The following is a 19,510-nucleotide window of genomic DNA, read 5'->3' on the forward strand; positions in this document are numbered from 1 at the left end:
TTTTTTAATAAATATAATATATCAAGCCTCGACATCATTTTCCGTAAAGTTTAATAGTTTAGTTTAAAATTATAAGAAATATTTTGAATCCAACAACGAATGAAAAAATGTGTTATTTCTGAATTATAAAGTAATAGTCTTTTTTACTTATAGTTATAGATATACATTCTTCGTCTATCTAACAGTAACCAGTAAAATCGCACGTTTAATATATAGATTATCGTAAAATTGGAAGCTTGTAAAAAGAGTTAAGAATTATCCCCTTGATTATTTATTTATAGAATGAGAAGCGTCCAAGCAATCTGTTAGTTAATAATTCGAAAAATATACACACGATATATAGACGTTATAATTCAGAAATAATATAATATCCACCATTAAAAATTACCACGATCGGACGCAAAGCGTGAACAAATCTCCCAGCAATGTCCGCTTTCGGTTTCAGGTTTGAGCAACGATCACGAAATCACAGCGTTCGCTAAAACGAGGCAAGTTGTGTACAAGAATAAAATATACAAGAACCTTCTGTTTACGGATCCTTCACAGCTAAATATATATATATATATATATGTATATATATCATAGATAAATATATATATATATATATACCCCACGCGATCCGAAATGGACAAAGAAAAACGTCGCAACGCGTTGTCCCCGCTTCGTTGAGAGGAAGAAAAAAAAAAAAAAAANAAAAAAAAAAAAAAAAAGAAAAAAAAAAGTCGGAATAAATCGTTCGCGAATAGATCGAATCGATCTTCCCGTTTCGTTTCGTTTCGTTTCGTTTCCTTTCGTTTCGTTTTTCCTTCTTTTCTTTTCTTCTCTTTTTTCACCAAATTTTCTCCAATCTCTAAACAGATAGATATCCATCGATCACCCGGACGGACGGAAAGATCGGCGCAAAGCTATGCGATAAACTTTCACGAAAAGTAAACGAGACTTGGCACTGGGACGGCACGTTTTGCAACAACGATCACTGTATTATATCAGATCTCATTACTTATCCTTAATTTAATGTCTATTTTTAGAAGACGGAATAACGCGCCGAATAATTAAACAAACCCCGTCCGGGTGATCGATTCGTTGCTTTCCAACCGCCATCCAACGCGGTGGTTGGGACGAGGCCGATCCAATCCAGCTCCAATCGTCGAGGCGATCGTCTCCGAAATATCGTCCCTCCCCCATTGGCCGCTCGCCGGCCGAATAGTTAAGCGCGACCCGATTCAATAAGTTAAACAACTCTTCTCGGTCGCAAACCCTGCCCGGCCAGGGAAAAGCGGACGGAAGTTGTCGGTCGAACGCTCGATCGACGCATACATTCGTGAACCACACCGCCCGGTGCGGGAGGATAATCGGAACGATAATAAGTTTATTGTTATTATTATTACTATTATTATTATTATTATTATTATTATTAGCGAGAGATTATTCCTCCGTTCCTTCTCCCTTATATTCCTTGGAAACGGCTCGTCGATGGAACGTGTGGCACGTGTTTTAACGGCCACGGCCGTTGCCTGCAATTACGGAAACGAGAGGCGAGGATTTGGCCCGCTTGCGAGACCAGGGTCCCGGGAGAATGAGCCGGCACTCTCTTTCTAGAGCATTAAGATTTTTTCTTTTTTTCCCCCCCTCTTTCTCATCGATGGATCGGATATATATGTATATCGATTTATCGATATATATATATACATATATGTATTACGTGTTGTATGTATGTATATATATGCATGTATGTATGTATGTATATATATATGTATGTATATACATACGCAGACAGCAAAAATGTGTGGACTATATAATATTGGCTAAAGAAGTTTTAAGGGGGTCGGTTAAGAGGGTTGGGAAGGATCATCCGTGACCGTGCAACAAACAACACGTCCAAGCCTCGCGGTTTTTTCCCTTTTTCTTTTTTTTTCTTTTTTTCTTTTTTCTTTTGCGTTACGTTAATTCTCGCGTGACGGCTGCGAACGGAAAACGGCTGCGCGCTTTATTGCTAGGTCGCTAGGTTTAAAAAGGATACACGGCTGGCTTTCCAAAGGCACCGGCAACGCTTCCGGGAAGGCCTGGCGTGATTCGCGCCTATCCTTCGCTAGATGCCAACCTCGAGCGCATCGCTCCCTCCTTTCGACGAGAAGTCTCAAGCATGGCCATCGCCGTATTGTATTTCTTTCCTTCTCGATGATCGAGCCGTGCGCGGATCTCTGATGAATTTGAAGCAACGACATATGTGTATATATATATATATATTTTTTTTTTAACCTCTTTCCGTTCATTTTCAAAATTCTTGTTAGAATTTCGAATCATCGATACGATAAAAATTTTGAAGATTTCTTTTTTTTTTTTTTGAGAGTACCGATTTCGCGTTGTTTCTTAATAATAAAATCGGAACGCAAAGTTCGTCGAAATATATGTTAGGGGAAGCGTTACTTTCACGTCACGTTCTCGATCGTCTCGGGATGAGAATCAATATCCATAATCGATCAAAAACGATAGGCTGAATTTCCATTTCGACGAGAGACTTCCCGTCCCAAAGTGGGTAGGCGCCACGTTCCCAAGACTGGGCGGCATACGGAAGAATGATCGTTATCGCGTGCACTGTATAAAAATCTCATCGATTACGCTGACAGCTATTACGCGACGAGTAGATTCGCTCGTCGATGATGCACGAAGACGAAACAAAAACGAGCCGTCGACGTTCGTCCATAGCGTCGTCGCGTTCTTTGGTATCGAATCCATTATCACATGTTAGTCTCACTAACGTTACGTAGAAATCCCCCTCTCTAAACTTCCTTCCTCCCCTTCCCTCTATTCCTTCTTCTTTCTTCATTCACCGAATTATTAATATTCGTTCACGCCGTAAGTTCGGCCGACGATTTCTTTCCTTTTGTTCGTTTTTTTCATCCTTTCCTTCTTTTTTTTTCTTTCTTTTTTTAATTGACTCGTCTTACTCGGTGGCTCTTACTGGATGGATAAGCGATTTCTCCTCTTCCTTCCTTCGTCTTCCTTCCCCCGAAAAAGAACTCGTGGAACAATCGAAAGATGGATCAATCGGATCTTAAAAATATACCGATCTTCCGCATCCTATCAAGTTTCCAAAGGAATCTCTCCGATTCGATTCTCCGAGGAGAAGAACGGCCATTTCGCGTGGACGAACATACGAATATTCTACGTCGAATATCTACACCTTTGCACCTTTCTTCTTTCGTCTGCCTGTGCGCGCCTTTTACATTTTTGACCGATCTTCTTCGTCTTATCGATAATCAATAATCGACTTCGTCCCATAAATTCTCTATCTACGTCATACGACTCGATTAACTCCGTGGCGAAAAGGATGTTCCATTAAACGGACGTAACGATATACACAACTCTAACGCGAGCGAATAGCGGGAAAATAATTATTCGTATTTCTAAAGTAGTCGTTGTATACGAGTGACCCGCCATCGGTCCCTGAAGCGCGCGCCAACACTAGCCGAAACTAAAACCTACTCCTGTCCCTACGTACGTATGCATCTGTCTACGTGTACGTGTTCGCGTAACAATGAAAATTCTCTCGTATATATCCTCGTTCTCGAATTCAAAAAATTTGGTAAAAAAATTTCGATCTGGAACAAATCCCGTTCGCTCGGGGAAAGGCGCGAACCGGCAAACGTTGAAGAACCGTCACCGTCGTTACGCGTTCACAACACCCGGCCGTTAACACCCGGTGCCATCAGGTTAACGCTGATGTATATGGGTGGTGAGATGTTTGGACAGGTAATCCGCCCTCGCGAAGCATTTGCCGCACATCTCGCAGTGGTACGGCCTCTCCCCGGTGTGTATACGGAGGTGCCTGGTCAGGTCGCTCTTCCCGCCGAACGCACGGCCGCAAAACAGGCAGACGAACGGCCGCTCACCGGTGTGCTTGCGCACGTGCAGCTTCAGGTTCTCCTTGGACCGGACGCACTTACCGCAAAAGGGGCAGGCGAAGCGGCGCTCGCGCCTGTCCACCTCGTGGCTGCTGCGCGCCAAGCTGATCACTCGATCGGCGGTTACCTCGGACCGATCGTCGTCCACGGCGTTGTCGTCGGCGTCCCCGACCTCGCTCGTGCTCCCACCACCCGCCGATCCCCCTATCCCCCCTGTGGGGACAGCCTCGCCCATCATCTGCACCTCCGCCCCGGCCTCCCCGGGATTCTCGCCGTGGACGCTCGCCGTCTCGGACACGCTCTCCTCCCGGGCGTTCTCGTTGAACGCCCCCCTCGTCTCCTCCTCGCCCGGATTGGTGGTGGTGTCGCTGCCGGTCTCGACCTGGGACGGCTCCCCCGTGCTTGACACCTGGTCGCTCCTCTCGGCGGCGGCCGAAACCGCCGACGCGGCGCCGCTCTGGGACGACTCCGGCGCCCGTTGCAGCCGTTCCAACGCGTGGTTCAGCCTGTGCTTCTTGAACGACTTCAGATACCTGAACTGCATCCCGCAAACGTCGCAGGTGAACAGCTTGTCGGCCGGGAGGCGGGCGCGGTGATTCTGCTCCCGATGCTTCACGTACGCGGAACGGTAGCGGTAGCGTTGGCCGCATTGCTCGCAGGTGAAAGGCTTGTCGTCGCTCGCCTGGCCGGCGTGCTGGAGCAACGCGTGCCGTTCCAGCAACCAGGCGGAAGGAAACGTGGCCAGACAGACGCCGCACCGACGCGCCAACCCCGCAAGGCTAGCGAAACCGCCGTGACCCAGGATGGAACCGCTTCCGCCGCCTCCCCCCGTGCTGCGTTCCACCAGGGCGCCCCAACCCCCCGCCTCCAAACCGAGGGCCAGCGACACCTGAAATTATCGTGGTCTGGTTAGATTCGTGGAATTCGTGGGCTTATAGAGAGGGCGACGGAGGGGAGAATGGGGGGAGGGGGAGGAGGGGTTGCGAGGAGGGATGATTTTCTCAGCGGTTCCCGATGAATGGGTTTCCATGGAGGGAAATGGAGGATGATCGATTCCTCGTGTTTTTCTCCTCCTGTATATGTGTGTGTGTGTGTGTGTGTGTATGCGTGTATGTGCTCTCTTCCGAAAGCGGCGGCTTTAAAGGAGTATATAAAAGAAATAAGGACGATGAATCGATGTGTGCTAGCGTATATATATATATGTATGTATGTATTGAAATATACGAAGAAAGAAATTTTGTGTAAAATCGTGTAAAAGAGAGAGGCATGCGAAGTGTTAATACGTGTTATATATATATATATAAAACGGATAAAACGGATATTTTTTAAAAGTAAAGGATAAACTTACCGATATTATTGTCGCGTATTCGCGAATTAATAATCTTCGTTCTCGTCACCTGTGACGTCGTAATAGCGGTATATAAGATGATACACGCATCTTGATACACGTTTGTTAAACAAAGTTCGAATTGAATATAGAAAAAGAAAAAAAAAAAAGAAGTATGTTTATAACGTGTATCTCTAATTAAATCGAGGTCTTCTGCGATATAATAAACATTAATCGAAAAGAAAGCAATCCATTAAAGGAGGGGGGAGAGGGAGAAGACATTAAAAATGGTGCAAGGCATAAAAGCTATTCTACGATCAAACAAACGGGCATAATAAGGTATTAAAAAAAATTGTGAAAAAAGAAAAAGAAAAAGAAAAGAACGACATCAAGGTTCAATGACCTATTGTTAACACAAACAGTTTGCAGCTTTTATTTCACAAATCGTTAATTTACAACTATGATATGCATTCGTTCGCCTAAGAACCGAAACAAAACGTCATTTTACACGAAACAAGGCGTAGTACCCATAATGATCAAGAACGCGTGTCAACGTGGTGAAGTAGTTTTACGGACAAGTCTTTCTCTCCGATATTTTTTTTTTTTCTTTTTTTTTTTCTTTTTTTCCCTTTTTTTTTTATATATTTCTCAACTGTCGAGATATATATAATATGTATATATCCTGGAATAATATCTTACACGTGTGAACGTCTCGAAGATCACTTTTGACCACGCTGTTTAATAACCATCCTAGAACGTTACACGCATATTTTTTTTTTTTTTTTTTTTTTTTGTTTTTTTCTTTCTCCGTGTTGAAACACGCAAGCTGCGACCGACAAGTTCCATCGAAAGCGAATCTTCGGTTACAGTCAACTCCATCATGCTCCATCGTTTCGACGCGTTTCAATCTCTAGATTTACGCAGAAACGGAAGAACAGAATTATCCTGTTCCGTTATTTAACGTTATTATTTATCAAAAAAGATTCGCTGTTAACACCGAATACAAGTCGTTCACACTACGCAACATTACGTTTTACAAAAATTTTCTCCATATCCATTCTTTTCCTTTCTCCGTAATCGCAAGCTCGAACCGCGTCTTCGAGCAACCGATGGACATTGTGTTCTCATGAGCGGCATATGATCGTACGTGTGTACGTGTGTACGTGTTTATACGTGTGTGCACGAGAGCTTTCTTTCTTTAGCGATTTTACGTGTGTACGTGTGTATGTGTATGTGTGTACATGTGTCTTTTTGTTCCATATTTTTCTTTTTTTTCTCTTTTTTTTTTTTTTTTTTTTTCTTTTTTTTTACAATCGACCCTCCTCGAGGATCCGTGACTTTTGAACAACGACGCGTGGACATATTTTCCTTCTCCACGCTTTTATCTCAACATCCGGAGACGATAGAACGACGCGAGTACGACGAACGCCAGAAAGACGCATAAGCTTTCGGAGCACCATTTTTCTATTTTCTATCCCATTTCTTTCCGTTTCTGTTTCTCTTTTTTTCTACTTTTTGCTTTTTTTAGAATTTTTCCCTTTTCTTTTTCTTGCCCTCTGACCGGTTCCATCGTCGAGACCTTATCGATCACGAGCGAAATTCTCAAAGTTCTTTGCGAATTAATCAATTGGGGAAATTTCTAGATATTCCACGAGATCTCGAAATATTCTCGAGATCTCGACGCGTTCGCAAGATTTCGAAATATTCGTAACGTTTCAAAGTATTCTCGAGTTCTCCACGTGTACCAAAAATTTCGAGATATTCCACGAGATCTCAAAATATTCTCGAGATCTCGACGCGTTCGCAAGATTTCGAAATATTCGCAAAATATTCTCTAAAGTGTTCACGAGGTCTCGACGTAATCGCGAGATCGATCGAGGCAACGGGGGATCCCAACGCATTGCTTCTTCCCTAGATGGAACTCGTTCGATCGTTCGCGTTCGATCGAAATATCCACCCATTGCCTCGAGACGACCACCAGCAGAGGAGTGAATTGCGAAAACGAGACGCGTCCATTCGTTCGCGCTACCGTTGTTCCCTGCTGTCTACGGGCGAGCCGATGATCGCGCCTCGATAATTCATCTACGTGTCCTATCGCGAACACGTAATATCTAAGATCAGCAAGGTCGCGCTAGAGTGTTCTCAGGGCACATCACGCGACGCTTTCGACGTACTGGGTGTTAGTCAAGTCATGTTGTGGAACGAGCGTGATGGACATTGTTTCATGACCGAAGGATAACTCGAATGCGATAATGAAAGACCACAATGTGTGTATATTTGATAATACAAGAGGAATGTATCGATTTAGGTTTAAGAACCATTAAGATTGCAATCATGGAAGCTTGTAAAGATCAATTTTCTTTTTTCTTTTTCCAGATTTTAATTTAATTCCAAGAATAATATATCGAATATATATATATATTAATATATCGATCGTTTAATTAAAAAAAAAAATATTCTCATTAAACGAATATTTGTTGAATTTTTGAACACCTTTAACGATAACAATGTGAAGCATTAAAGCTATCGAACAATTTTATTTTTTTAAACTATTATATATTGAATCGCGTTGAAACAAATGAATCGCGTTGAAAATAAATTTTCACAATTTTCACAATTATTTAAAGTGTCGAAGAAAATTCCATCATCGATATTTATATATGCACTCCTCCTTAAGATGTCTCACGTTTCTTGCATATCGTTTTTTTCTTCATTTCTCAAGATATATCGAAGTATTCTATACATTGTACGTCTTTCGAATAAAATTAGTTAAGACACGTATGTGAATTAAAACTTTTTTTTCTTTAATAAAGATGGCACATAAAAGAGAAGAATGATAAAACGTTTAAAACATTTTAATTACGAGAGAGAAAAATTTTATTCGTATCTCGTATTTTTCATAATTGAAAGTAAATTATACTTTTACATCACGAAAATTCGTGAAATGTTAATCAAGCAGTGATTATGGGGCGAAGATTATTCCCCATGCTCGTTCGAATATACATTGACGTACACCGTACGTGACACGGCTCGTGTGCTTTTCACGTCTCGAGAAACGTTCCCGCGTAAAAGGGAACCTTGTCAACTTCTTTCGAAACGAATCGGAACACGTACGGTTAGATAAATCCTTTAAACAAATCGTTTTTGTTTCAGTGATCTTTTCTTTCGTTTACGTTACATACGTGTTCCGACAATGATTCTTGCGTGATCTTAGATCGTTAGAATTTTTACGTTTCTCTTCGCATTTAGATTTCTTGGCCGAGAATTTTCTGGAGAAAATTATCTTCCTTTTTATCATCCTTCCAAAAGGGAAAAAACGAATTTACGGCAACAAATCGACGCAACGTTACGTATTACACGTAAAACGAAAGCGAACATTCGAATGAAGCTATATCTTTTTCTGTTAAACAAAAATATAATTCTCGGTTTCGCGAACGAAGCTGCGTCTCGTTTTAGGATTCGTTCGAGCGAGATTCCTAAAAAATGGGGGCGACCGAGGCAAAACTAGCTACGCGCATTATTTCTCTCTTAACAACGTCACGTTATCTCGTCTCTAAAAAATCACTAGCGGTTTAAACTCGATAAATCAAGCGATCTGGACGTCAGTGCTTGGGTGTACGTGCTGGAATGTAGGGTTTTTTCTTTATTTATTCCTTCTTTCTTTTTTTTTTTTTTTTCTTTCTTTCTTTCCTTCCTCGTTTTTCCCTTCTTCCCTTCTCCCTCTCCTTTTCCACTTTTCTTTTTTCTCTTTTTTTTTTCTTTTTTTTTTTTGTTTTGTTTTTCGAAAACGGCAATGGGCGTCGATCGATTCTCTGTATTCGCGACCGAGAGATTCGGGGACGCGGGTCGCGCGCGTGTCACACATCATCTGCAAAGCAAAAAATCTAAAATCTCTTGGTTGGCACACAAAACGAAACGATGTGGCGTCACGCGGACTTCCGGCGCGGTGGCGCTCGGATCGGCCGCCATGACTTCGTTACAAGTATGAAAAATATTCCGGCTTGGTTTTTCTTTCTTTCCTTTCTGCTTCTTCTTCTTTTTCTTCTTCTTCTTCTTCTTCACCTTCACCTTCATCTTCTTTTTTTTATTTTTATTTCATTAAATACCGTTTAAAAAAGTTATTGCATCTGGGTATACCTATATTGTATAGGTACGTAACTTTTTCTTTTATCGATATATTGTACAAATATTGTTGTAAGTCGGTACAAACGTTATTGTAGAAAACATAACAACTCGTAGGTTCCTCTCGTTCTCAATCTTTCACTTTTGCTTGCGTGTTATTTTATTTCTCTTTTTCTCTCTCTCTTTCTTTCCTTTTTCAATCTCTCTCTCTTTTTTCTCGCTAATTTGGTTCATTCATGTACATTTTCTCCCTTCTCTCTCTCTCTCTCTCTCTCTCTCTCTCTCTCTCTCTTTCTTTTCTTTCTCTCGCTCTTTCTCTCTTCCTTTCTCTCTTTTTTTTTCTCTCTCACTCTCATTAATTCTCGTACGCTCCCTCTTTCTCTCGTTCCCTTTCACTCATTTTATGTATTTTATCGTTACGGAAAGCTTAGTTAAGTGTTATACAATCTGTATTTAGTACTATATGCGAGATTCCGATCTACAGGGTGGCTTTCAAGGTATTTGAACACTGCATTGCTCGTGTTGTCTCGTACGTTCCTCTGTGTCTATTATCTTGTATACCACGTGTTTCTGAGCGATTTGTGTATATATATAATATATATATGTATGTATATATGTATATATATACACGTGTAAATGTGTATAGAAGTGTATACGCGTGTTTCTGTGTGCGGGTATCCGGAGCAAACGAGAAAGAACGAACCGAGGAGTGAATGGGGCGATCGAGGCTCGTCGAAAGGAACCAGAAGAGGCGATTGTCGTCTTCGTTAGGTCCGTACAAAAGAATGGATGAGAATTGGAGAAAGAATGCATGACATTTAGAATTCTTTCGAATCGATTCGAATCGTTTGTAAGGTATTCCAAGAAGCTAAGAAGTATTACGAGGAGAGTAACCTTTTGATTTTTGATACAAGTTCTAAAAAAAAAAAAAAAAAAAAAAGAAAAAAAAAGAAAAGAAACGAGGATTCTTTTTAGTGTAAAGAAAAGTAAAATTTCTTGATTCATCTTTTTGTTCTATATGCTTTTAATAAACAAGAATTACAATTCTTTTTAATTCGTATCACCATATAACTTATCGTACAATTTTTCTTCTTTCTTTTTTCAAATATATTCTTTTAATATTTCCAACACAAGAAGTTAAGCAGCTAATTGCCACTTGGTTTCGTTAAAATTGTCCGTTATATATAACACTTCATTATATATAATTATACGAAATAACCGTTAAATTTCTTAATCGAATGAAACGAAATGAACTATCATCCGTATCTGATAAAATATTCACGTATTATCAAATCACAGCAGACTTTCTTAATCTATTTTCAATTCTTCGTCCTAATGAAGAAAACTTAATCCCTATCATATATTATACCAACGTATTATTCTTTATCTACTATCAATAAACACCAACGATTATCTCAATATAGTATTATATATTTCTACATTTTTTTTTTTCAACCTAAAAAAGGCACGCTAATTATCATTTTCTAAATGCAACAAATTTCCCTAAATATATCAAACGAATATTCTCTAATAAATCAAATATCTCTCTCTCTCTCTCTCTTTCTCTCTCTCTCTTTCTCCCTCCCTCCTAGATTAATATTCACTCTATATAAGTTAAGTGAATAAATATATTCTTCTATTGTCATCGTTCGCCTTTATATCATTTTTCTCTCTCTCTCTCTTTTTTTTTTTTTTTAATCTACTATATAATTTCATCGCGACGAATTCATTGAAAATTTCCTCTTCTTCCTTCTCTTCTCCTTCTCCTTCTCCTTCTCCTTCTCCTTCTTCTTCTTTTTTTTTTTTTCCTTTTTTTTTTCTCAAGCATTATTAGCAACGAGCATTCGTGGACCTTGAACGAGGTGCTTACTAAGTACTGCAAAAAGTGCGAGTTTGCATATCTCCCTTCGATGATTGCAGAAACGGATGGCCGTCCGATGGCCAAAATGTGCGACGAGTGCATAAAAGTAATCAAGTTCCGGCGTCGTCGATCATTCTCAGTATCCTTAGCTTTCGCAACGTTCGCTTTTGCGGAAGTTGTCAGGTGTCGTACGTGTTTATCAACTTTCTTTCGGGAGGTTTGATATCGTAGAAGAATCTTTTGAACCGAGACGAAGAGAGACGAAGTCTAATCTTACGAATTAATCATTAAAACGATACGTAATATTTATTTCAGAGCAGAGATGATTCGAAAATAATTAGAGGAATCGAATTGCTTCTTTCTGAAGAGAGATAAAGACTTGGATCGGTCATGGAAGAGATAATCGAAATAAATAGATGTTAAATTAAGAAACTACTTCGAAGATAATCGTAATCTAAATTTTATGCACATTCGACGAGTTGGAATAAAAATTATTCTGAAAAATAAAACACTCGTTATCAAATAATATTATTTAACTTGGTACTTTTTCAACTAGCTAGATAATTTATTTGCGTATTAAATTGTATCGAATAAATCAAATTTCTATCGTCCAAAAGTTTTTATTTTTTAAATCGTCAATTTTATTGTAAAATTTTTTTAAAATTGTTTTGTTTCTCCCTATATATTCCTATCCCCGGTAATATTAATCGTAATTAGATATTATTTAAATGCTAATTGAATATCCTCAGCAGGTTATCGATAATTAAAGGAAGTATTGTCTAGAATAAAGCAATACGATTCGTTAAACAGTTTGTGGAAACGAATGAAATGAAGAGAGGGAGGGAGAGAGAAAAAAAAAAAAAAAGAAAAAGAAAAAAATGTAATTAAAGTATAGATTGTACGCATATCCCGCGAATTAAATCAGGAACGTCTTTCCTGATTTAATTTCCACTCGTTTCTCGTTTTAATTTCTGTTAATTTGTTTATCGAGAATCGATGCGTTTATAAGGGTAGGCGGATCCCTACCTAAACGAGTTTATTTCAACGGAAACGAATATACGTTTTTGCCGGTTTCCTGGATTTTCTGATATCTTCCCTCCTCCCCTCCCCTCCTCTCCCCTGCCCCGTTAAACATTTAATATTTATTCTTGTAATTAATGAACGTTAAATTGATCGGCCAACCCGTTAAACCCGATGGATTAAAGTTTGATTAAAAATCATTCCATTTATAACAAATCTAATCGAAACTCTCGATAATCGAGTCGAGTTGAACTTTCTTTTAAAGAGGAGAAGGGGAGAGGGGGGGGGGGGAAAGGGAAAGGAGGAAATTAAAAGCCAAGATCCATCGTACTTCGTTAATCCTTCGTTAATTTTATATACCTCAACGAATAATTAATGAGATAATTGCTTGTTATTGTTACGATAAAATTAGTAGATTTTAATATAATTAATCAATTGCAGAATCTCGTTCTGACATCTAATTGTAACAATCCCGATTCAGAAACACGAATCTAAAATTTAAAATATAATACCTCAATAAACACGAGAGGATATCCACAAAATTATGACGCTTAACGAATGAAACAAACTGCCTCCCTAACTTCCATTCACTTAACTCAATCAATCGAAAGTAACAAAATTTCATTGAACATCGAATACCCGCGTGGAATAATCCGCGTAAAAATGTAAAAAAAAAAAAAAAAAAAATTCATTTCGCTCGACTAAGGACGGGGAATAGACGGGGAATAAACTCGTTAAACCCCCGTATATATTATATCCTTCTATCCTGCTATCTGCTATTCGCAAATGAGGAAAAACCAATTCCAAGATTCGCATCGGTTGTGCAAAGGGACGAAGGACGCTTTAATAGAAAATTTCACGAGCCGTTTGCGGAAGAGGTTGCTCGTGCACCATCGGGTCGGAGGGGGTCGATCGGTATGAAAACGCGACCACGCCGCAACTTTTCGCGTCCAATGAGGCGTCGCGCGACATTTTTCAGCCGGTCCGCCATTCTCTCAGTGGAAAAGGTTGCCTCGTCGTTTCCGAGATAGGCGTAGGCGAGCGGGAAGGGTGAAAGAGCATAGAGCGGGGAAAGAGAGAGAGAAAGAGAGAGAGAGAGAGAGAGAGAGAGAGAAAGAGAGAAGGATCGAGATCGTGATACACGCCCCTATTAACGGAATTCGCTGTCGAGAAACGGGGTGACGAGAAGCGGCCACGTGCTCCATGATGACGCGAAATGCGACTCCTCTGTTTCCAGGAAAAAGAAAGAAGAACGCTGTTGGCGAAGCCTGTTGGAAAATTGCTGTCGCGATTCTTCTTATTTCTATCCTCTGTTAGATATTATCGTTAGTCGCAAATCGTTCGTAATTAAAAACTGACGAAATTTTTGATTCGCTTTTTCGGAATATTTCGACGAAGATTCAAGCGAGTTCGATCAAATTACAATCGCGTCTTTTTTATCTATCCGCGAACGATCGTTCTAGGAATACCAACGAATATTAAAATTGTAATTGCAAAAAAGAAAAAAAGGGAAAGAACAAAAAGCACCCAATTTCGAGAAAGAGAAAATTCGTCAGTTCCACCCTCGCGAGAAACTCGAGGAAAGATCCACCCTCTTCCACAAAAGAACTCTCGAGATCCAAAGATCCTCTCGACCACCTTGTTAAACACGACATCGTCGGCACGAATCGGTATCAAAGTTCCTTGGAAGACGCACGAGCGAGGAGGAGCGCAACCCTCGGGCAACTTCGCCAAGGTTAGAGCCTAACTTTTCTCTAGGTAAAAGTCCAGGGGTGCATATATGTATATGTATATGTATATGTATATACACACGTATATGCATAAACCAGGTCGTTGTATGGGATAGACGTAGGAACGTGTCACCGGGTGACCCGCTCCGCAAACTCGCGAAACGCGCGTCGCACCGAACTGGGGTAGTAGGAGCAGTCTCGGCGTGATCGGTCGTACGGGGGTGGTAGGCGTAGGCCTCGCCACCTTCCACCTACCAGTCCGCATACACACTCGCCCCGAGACCAACACGAGCAACCTTCGAACGGGTTGTACGTGTCCCTTGGGTCGCGGCAACCAGCGGTAAGCGTTCACCTGTCGATACAGTCGAGGGCAAAATTTGTAGGGGGGTTGGTGGCTTTCTCGTTGGCTCTCGTTCGTCCGTCCGTTACGCAACGTTCGAGGTTAAATGCGGAGGATGGAAGGAGAACGTTATTGATTCGGGATTAATTTTTTCCTCGCTTTCTTTTCGACGGAGGCTTGTGCGATTTTGATATATAGGATGGATTTTTTGGGGGAGGAGCGAGTTTTGTAACACGATGGATTTTTTTTATTTGGAAAGGGATTAATTTTTAGAGGGTTCTATAGGTAGAGAATAGGTGGATATTCGTTGGAGGAGGGTTTTTGTGTGATAATAGAAAGATAGATTTTTGGAGTTGAGGTTTAATAAGGATGATTGGTAAATGGAGAATGGGGATGATTTTTGGGGAAGCGATTTCACGAGTGAAATTTTATAAATCTCTAGGATTGGAAAAAGAAAAGTCTATTTTATACAAATCGATCGAGGTTAAAATTACAAGATTTCCAATGAAATAATGTTACCACGACTCGAATTATTGGATAAATTTTCTTGGTTAGGAGAGACGTGAGAGAACGGTGGCAGAAACGAGCCAACGTCCAGCGAATTTTGGCTTGGACTGTATGTAGGTCGCGTAGGTGGGAGCGTACGGTGTGTCGGTGCACGCGTAGGCGTGCCTGCCTACGTTTGGAATTGCGCAGGTAGGCGTGACTTGGGGCGGCGCCAGGTGAATACACCCCTGAACTCTGTTCCGCAACTCCACGCGTGTCTTCGAAAACCTATATTTCGATTCCCTTGTCCATCCGTAAGCAGTAAGAATCATAGATGTTGTCTTCGTCTTTCTCTCTTTTTCTTTCTACCGTATATATTTCTTTTTCTTTTTTCTCCATCTATTTATTTGAAAGTACTTATCGAACTTTATAATTTGTGTGATTTTTTTTTTTACTCGGTATTTTAATAAGTATTAGGTTTATTAAGGTTTAAAGTATTTTGACGTAAATTTTTTTTGTGGTTTGGATAGAATTATTTTTTTCTTATTATTTCTTGTTGGAATATTGTATCATAGACAAAAATTATAAAAAAAAAAAAAACAGTAGATTCTTGAATGAAAAAAAGTTTAAAAAAAATAAATTTAAATAGTTTAACAAACATTGTAGAATTTGTTCTCTTTGTTCGATTAAAATTTAAATATCTTTCAAAAACTTTTGTTAATAAAAAGATGAAAAATATTATAATTTTATGTAGTATTAACGCGAACGATATTTGTTCGAGATATTGTTAAAGTAACCAAATAAATAAAATATATAAAGATGCGGTGAGATGTACGTTTTCGATATACTGGTTGTCAAGCATGTCTGACAATGAACGATCCATTTCCACTTACGCTTTCTACTTACATCTCTCCTAACGCTTTGCTTTCCGTATATCATATATTCTTATTCAATTTATTGCATCTTTTCCATGAGCTTCATTCGATAAATATTGAAAACAACAATGATAGATATATGCGTTATATTTAATCGCGCATAAAAATAAAAATTAAGTGGAAGGATAATGTTACACTTCTCGTCGCCTTTTGATCCAACAATTATATTTTATGACCATGCAACCTTCTCGTGATTCATTTTTTTAAAATCTGCTACACTGGAAAGCAGCTACACTTCGGATCAGTTTGTCCCAAAATTTGATATGTTACAGTTCTATGACAAAAAATTCGTTATTCTACGAAGCTCTGTATAAACATTTCAAAAAACAATCGAAGGGAGTTGTACGCACTTTAGCAGTTTCCTTTTTTTTTTTTTTCTTTTTTTTTTCTTTTAAACGATAAAACCTACGTGTGTTATATTATTACGATATGTTTCTTCCCTGTAATTTTATTAAACTAACATTCTATCCGGCGATGAGTACGAATGTCCACGAATGTCCGCGTATGATCCTATGATTGATTTATCACAACATAAAAAACGATTATTGCTCTCATTAGCAGAAGCGTATTATTTCTACGAATATTTCTTCATTTTTTTCTTCTTCTTCTAAATTTAACAATTTTCTATAATAATTTCGCGTAAAAGTTACATTAGGAATTTTCCTCTAAAATTCTATTACGTTCGTCGACATTTTTTCACGAAAAATATTCGGTGAAAAAATTCCCTTGGAATTATTATTATTATTTTTTTTTTAGATTCCCTCTTCTCAATTTTAATTCTTCGTTAAAATTTTTTTTTTCCTTTTACTAATATTTATAGCACCAAGTGGCAACAAAGCATTCCCTTACATTTGAAAAAATAAAGGAAGAAAGTTAAAAATTATATTTATAACTCGCAAATTAAATTATTCAATTCTCCATCTTCCTCGCCGACACTAAAAGAATCAACAAGTAATCACTTGAAATCTAAATTACTCAAGTAATATAAATTCTCCATTCCCGTGCATTCTCGAAAATTTGCACGTACATTTCGGGTGGCGCCTACCATATCCTCGATATCCAATTAGATCCAATTTACCCTTTGTCCTCTTCGAGCGCGAAAATTAAATCAAGCGTCTCGAGCCTCGAATTGGTCCTCGCGCGCGAGGATCGATCACCCTCAATCCGCACGAATTCTTGCAAACATACTCGCGGCGAGGATATTTTTTTTTTTTTAAATTTCGATCGATCACATCCGACCACTTTCTATTTCCCTTATGTATACAATTCTCACTAGTAGTAGCTTTTTCTTTTTTTCCACCGTTTAGTTTTCACTTTTTTTTTTTTTTTTTTTTAATAATAATCAGCCAAAGCGTGAAAGCGCAAAATACGATTAATGGCGATATTGCTAATCGAGTGTCCGAACGTCGTCTCTCAATGTCCGCGTCGCGGGATCATTCGTTTCCTTCCTTCTTTTCTTTTTTTTCTTTTTTCTTTCTTTTTTTCCCCTTTCGACGTTTATTTTATTTGTAATTCATTCAATCATTTTTTCACTTTTCTCTCTCTCTCTCTCTCTCTCTCNTCTCTCTCTCTCTCTCTCTCTCTCTCTCTCTCTCTCTCTCTCTCTTCTATCACGCACCGGAGAAGCAGCACCTTCGACTCGCGCGTGTCGTTCGACTTCGACTCTCTGCGTGGAATTATCGTCGCGACGAAATTAGATCGGTTTCATTTCATCGATCCAGGAATCTAGATAATCGCGGGATGTTCGCGAAGAATTTTTTCCTTTAGAACGAAGAGAAGATCTAGATCTTATCATGGAAATAATTATTAGGAGTGAAGAGGAATCGCTTGAATCTCAATTTTTGTTAATTCTCTTCTTTAAGAAAAATGTCTCATTCGATTTATTCTCGTCACTATTTTAATTTAAAGAAAAATTTCAGATTTTTTTTCTCTCTTTCTCTCTCTTTCAACAAGAAAAAGAATGATCGAAATTATTGCAATAAAATTTTGCAAGTTTATCTAAGTTTATCTAAGTTTATTTAAAAGGAAACCGAGATTCCCGATTCTTTAATCGAAAGAAATTCTCAACTTTTTTTTTTTCTTCCTTTAAAGGGAAGTTGAACCATTCGCGGCGACTATTCTCACCTTTAACCTTTCTTTCCTCTTTTTTTTTTTTTTTATTTTTCAAAATCCCTTCATTTCATCGCAGAGATACGGTGAAAACTCCCTCTATGGTGGCCGCCGTCGCGGCGATAATTCCGTGGAGAGCCCCGGTGTGTAAAAATGAACACGATGTAATGGAATTCGCGTAGTATAAAAGCTCTGAATTCCCGTGAAAGTAGGTTATGCGATCTTCTTCCTTCTTCTTCTTCTTTTTTTTTTTTTTTTTTACCTTTTTTTTTTCTTTTTTTTTTTTTTGGTCGAGACGCGTGTTCCCAGGGTCGACGTTAGTTCCCCTGTCGCGCGGCCAAGATCTTATTTCGCGGCTAAATAGAAGGATTTCCTCGGGCGGTCGCGCTTCCGTTCCACGCGTTTTCCGATCGATCGTCTCGAGAACGACGAAGAGGGAACGCGTTTCGGCTTTTCTCTTGTCGTCACCAACTTCTCTTCTTCCCCTTCCCCCCTCTCCAACCGGATCGTGGATCGTGAAATTCGCGAATCGAGGAACTTGAGATTTTCGAAAGTACGTCGTACGACACGTAAAAAGTTGGAAACGACGATCGCTTACGTGTCGGCCGATCGTCGATGTGCTGTAAAAATATCGTGGAAAATGGTACGGTAGAGCTTGCGTGTTACGAATCAACGTGTTTCTTTCTTTCTTTCTTTCTTTCTTTCTTTCTTTTTTTTCTTTTCTTTTTTTTTTTCTGTTTCTGCTAACGTTCCACGGAAACGGAAACGATCGATTTTGAAAGGAAACGCGGCCCGGAACGGAGGAAAGAGCATGGGCTAACGTCGATCCTGTATGTGCGGTGTGACTTTGAAAATCGTACAAAACACGGATCACAGTAAAATAATAGAGCATTCGTGCCCAATGTACAAACAATTAAATATATATATTATATATATGTAATATATAATATATATAGTGTATGTATATATATATATATATATATAGTTCTATCTAAAAATTTCGTCAACATGTTTTTTTCCATATTTTTCTTTTCTTTTTTTTTCTTTGCATAGTCGCGCTAAGATGTGATTGATTAATTTTTTTCATTTTCTTTTTTTCTCTTTTTTCCTCTTTTGTTCCTAATTGTTTGTTATCGCCGATAATTATGATTAAATGTCCTCATAATCTTAATGCCTATACATCTTTATCGTAAATGTATATATATATATATGTATATATATACATATATATACATATATATACATATATATATATATATATATAATATAATAAATTTTTATTAACTTAACCTATATACTCATATCTATAGGTAAATTTCAGTTTAAATTAGTTCACCTATTCACATGTTGTTCGTCTATATCAATATGCTTGTGTATACAATAGTTTCTATTTAATGTATCACTAGTCATATTCAATGTATGTATATAATATATATATATAATATATATATATATGTATATCATAGAATAATATTTCTATGTGTGTATGTATTTACAACGCCTCGGTATCTTTTTTTTTTTAAACCTATCGTTTATATAGTACAATCGCTCTCTTTCTCTCTTTCTCTCTCAATATATATATATATATATTGCATTATATACTAAACTATTAAAATACTAGTATAAATATCTCTTGACATACAATATATATATTTTTTCATATATATATATATGT

At 38.7% G+C, this 19,510-nt stretch overlaps 1 protein-coding gene across 3 annotated transcripts in view; it reads right to left on the reverse strand.

The window, feature by feature from the left end:
• Positions 1-1,683: 1,683 nt before the first annotated feature.
• Positions 1,684-19,510, reverse strand: part of LOC122719890 (longitudinals lacking protein, isoforms H/M/V-like) — an 83,961-nt gene continuing 66,134 nt past the window's right edge. For all 3 annotated transcript variants that reach the window (XM_043946127.1, XM_043946129.1, XM_043946128.1), the window contains exon 4: positions 1,684-4,794. In XM_043946127.1, coding sequence (XP_043802062.1) covers positions 3,715-4,794 — 1,080 coding nt within the window. In that variant the 3' untranslated portion in view covers positions 1,684-3,714. The remainder of the gene's footprint in view (positions 4,795-19,510) is intronic.

The sequence above is a fragment of the Apis laboriosa genome, unplaced genomic scaffold, assembly GCF_014066325.1.
Source record: "Apis laboriosa isolate Shangri-la unplaced genomic scaffold, ASM1406632v1 scaffold9_cov152, whole genome shotgun sequence".
Lineage (NCBI taxonomy): Eukaryota > Metazoa > Arthropoda > Insecta > Hymenoptera > Apidae > Apis > Apis laboriosa.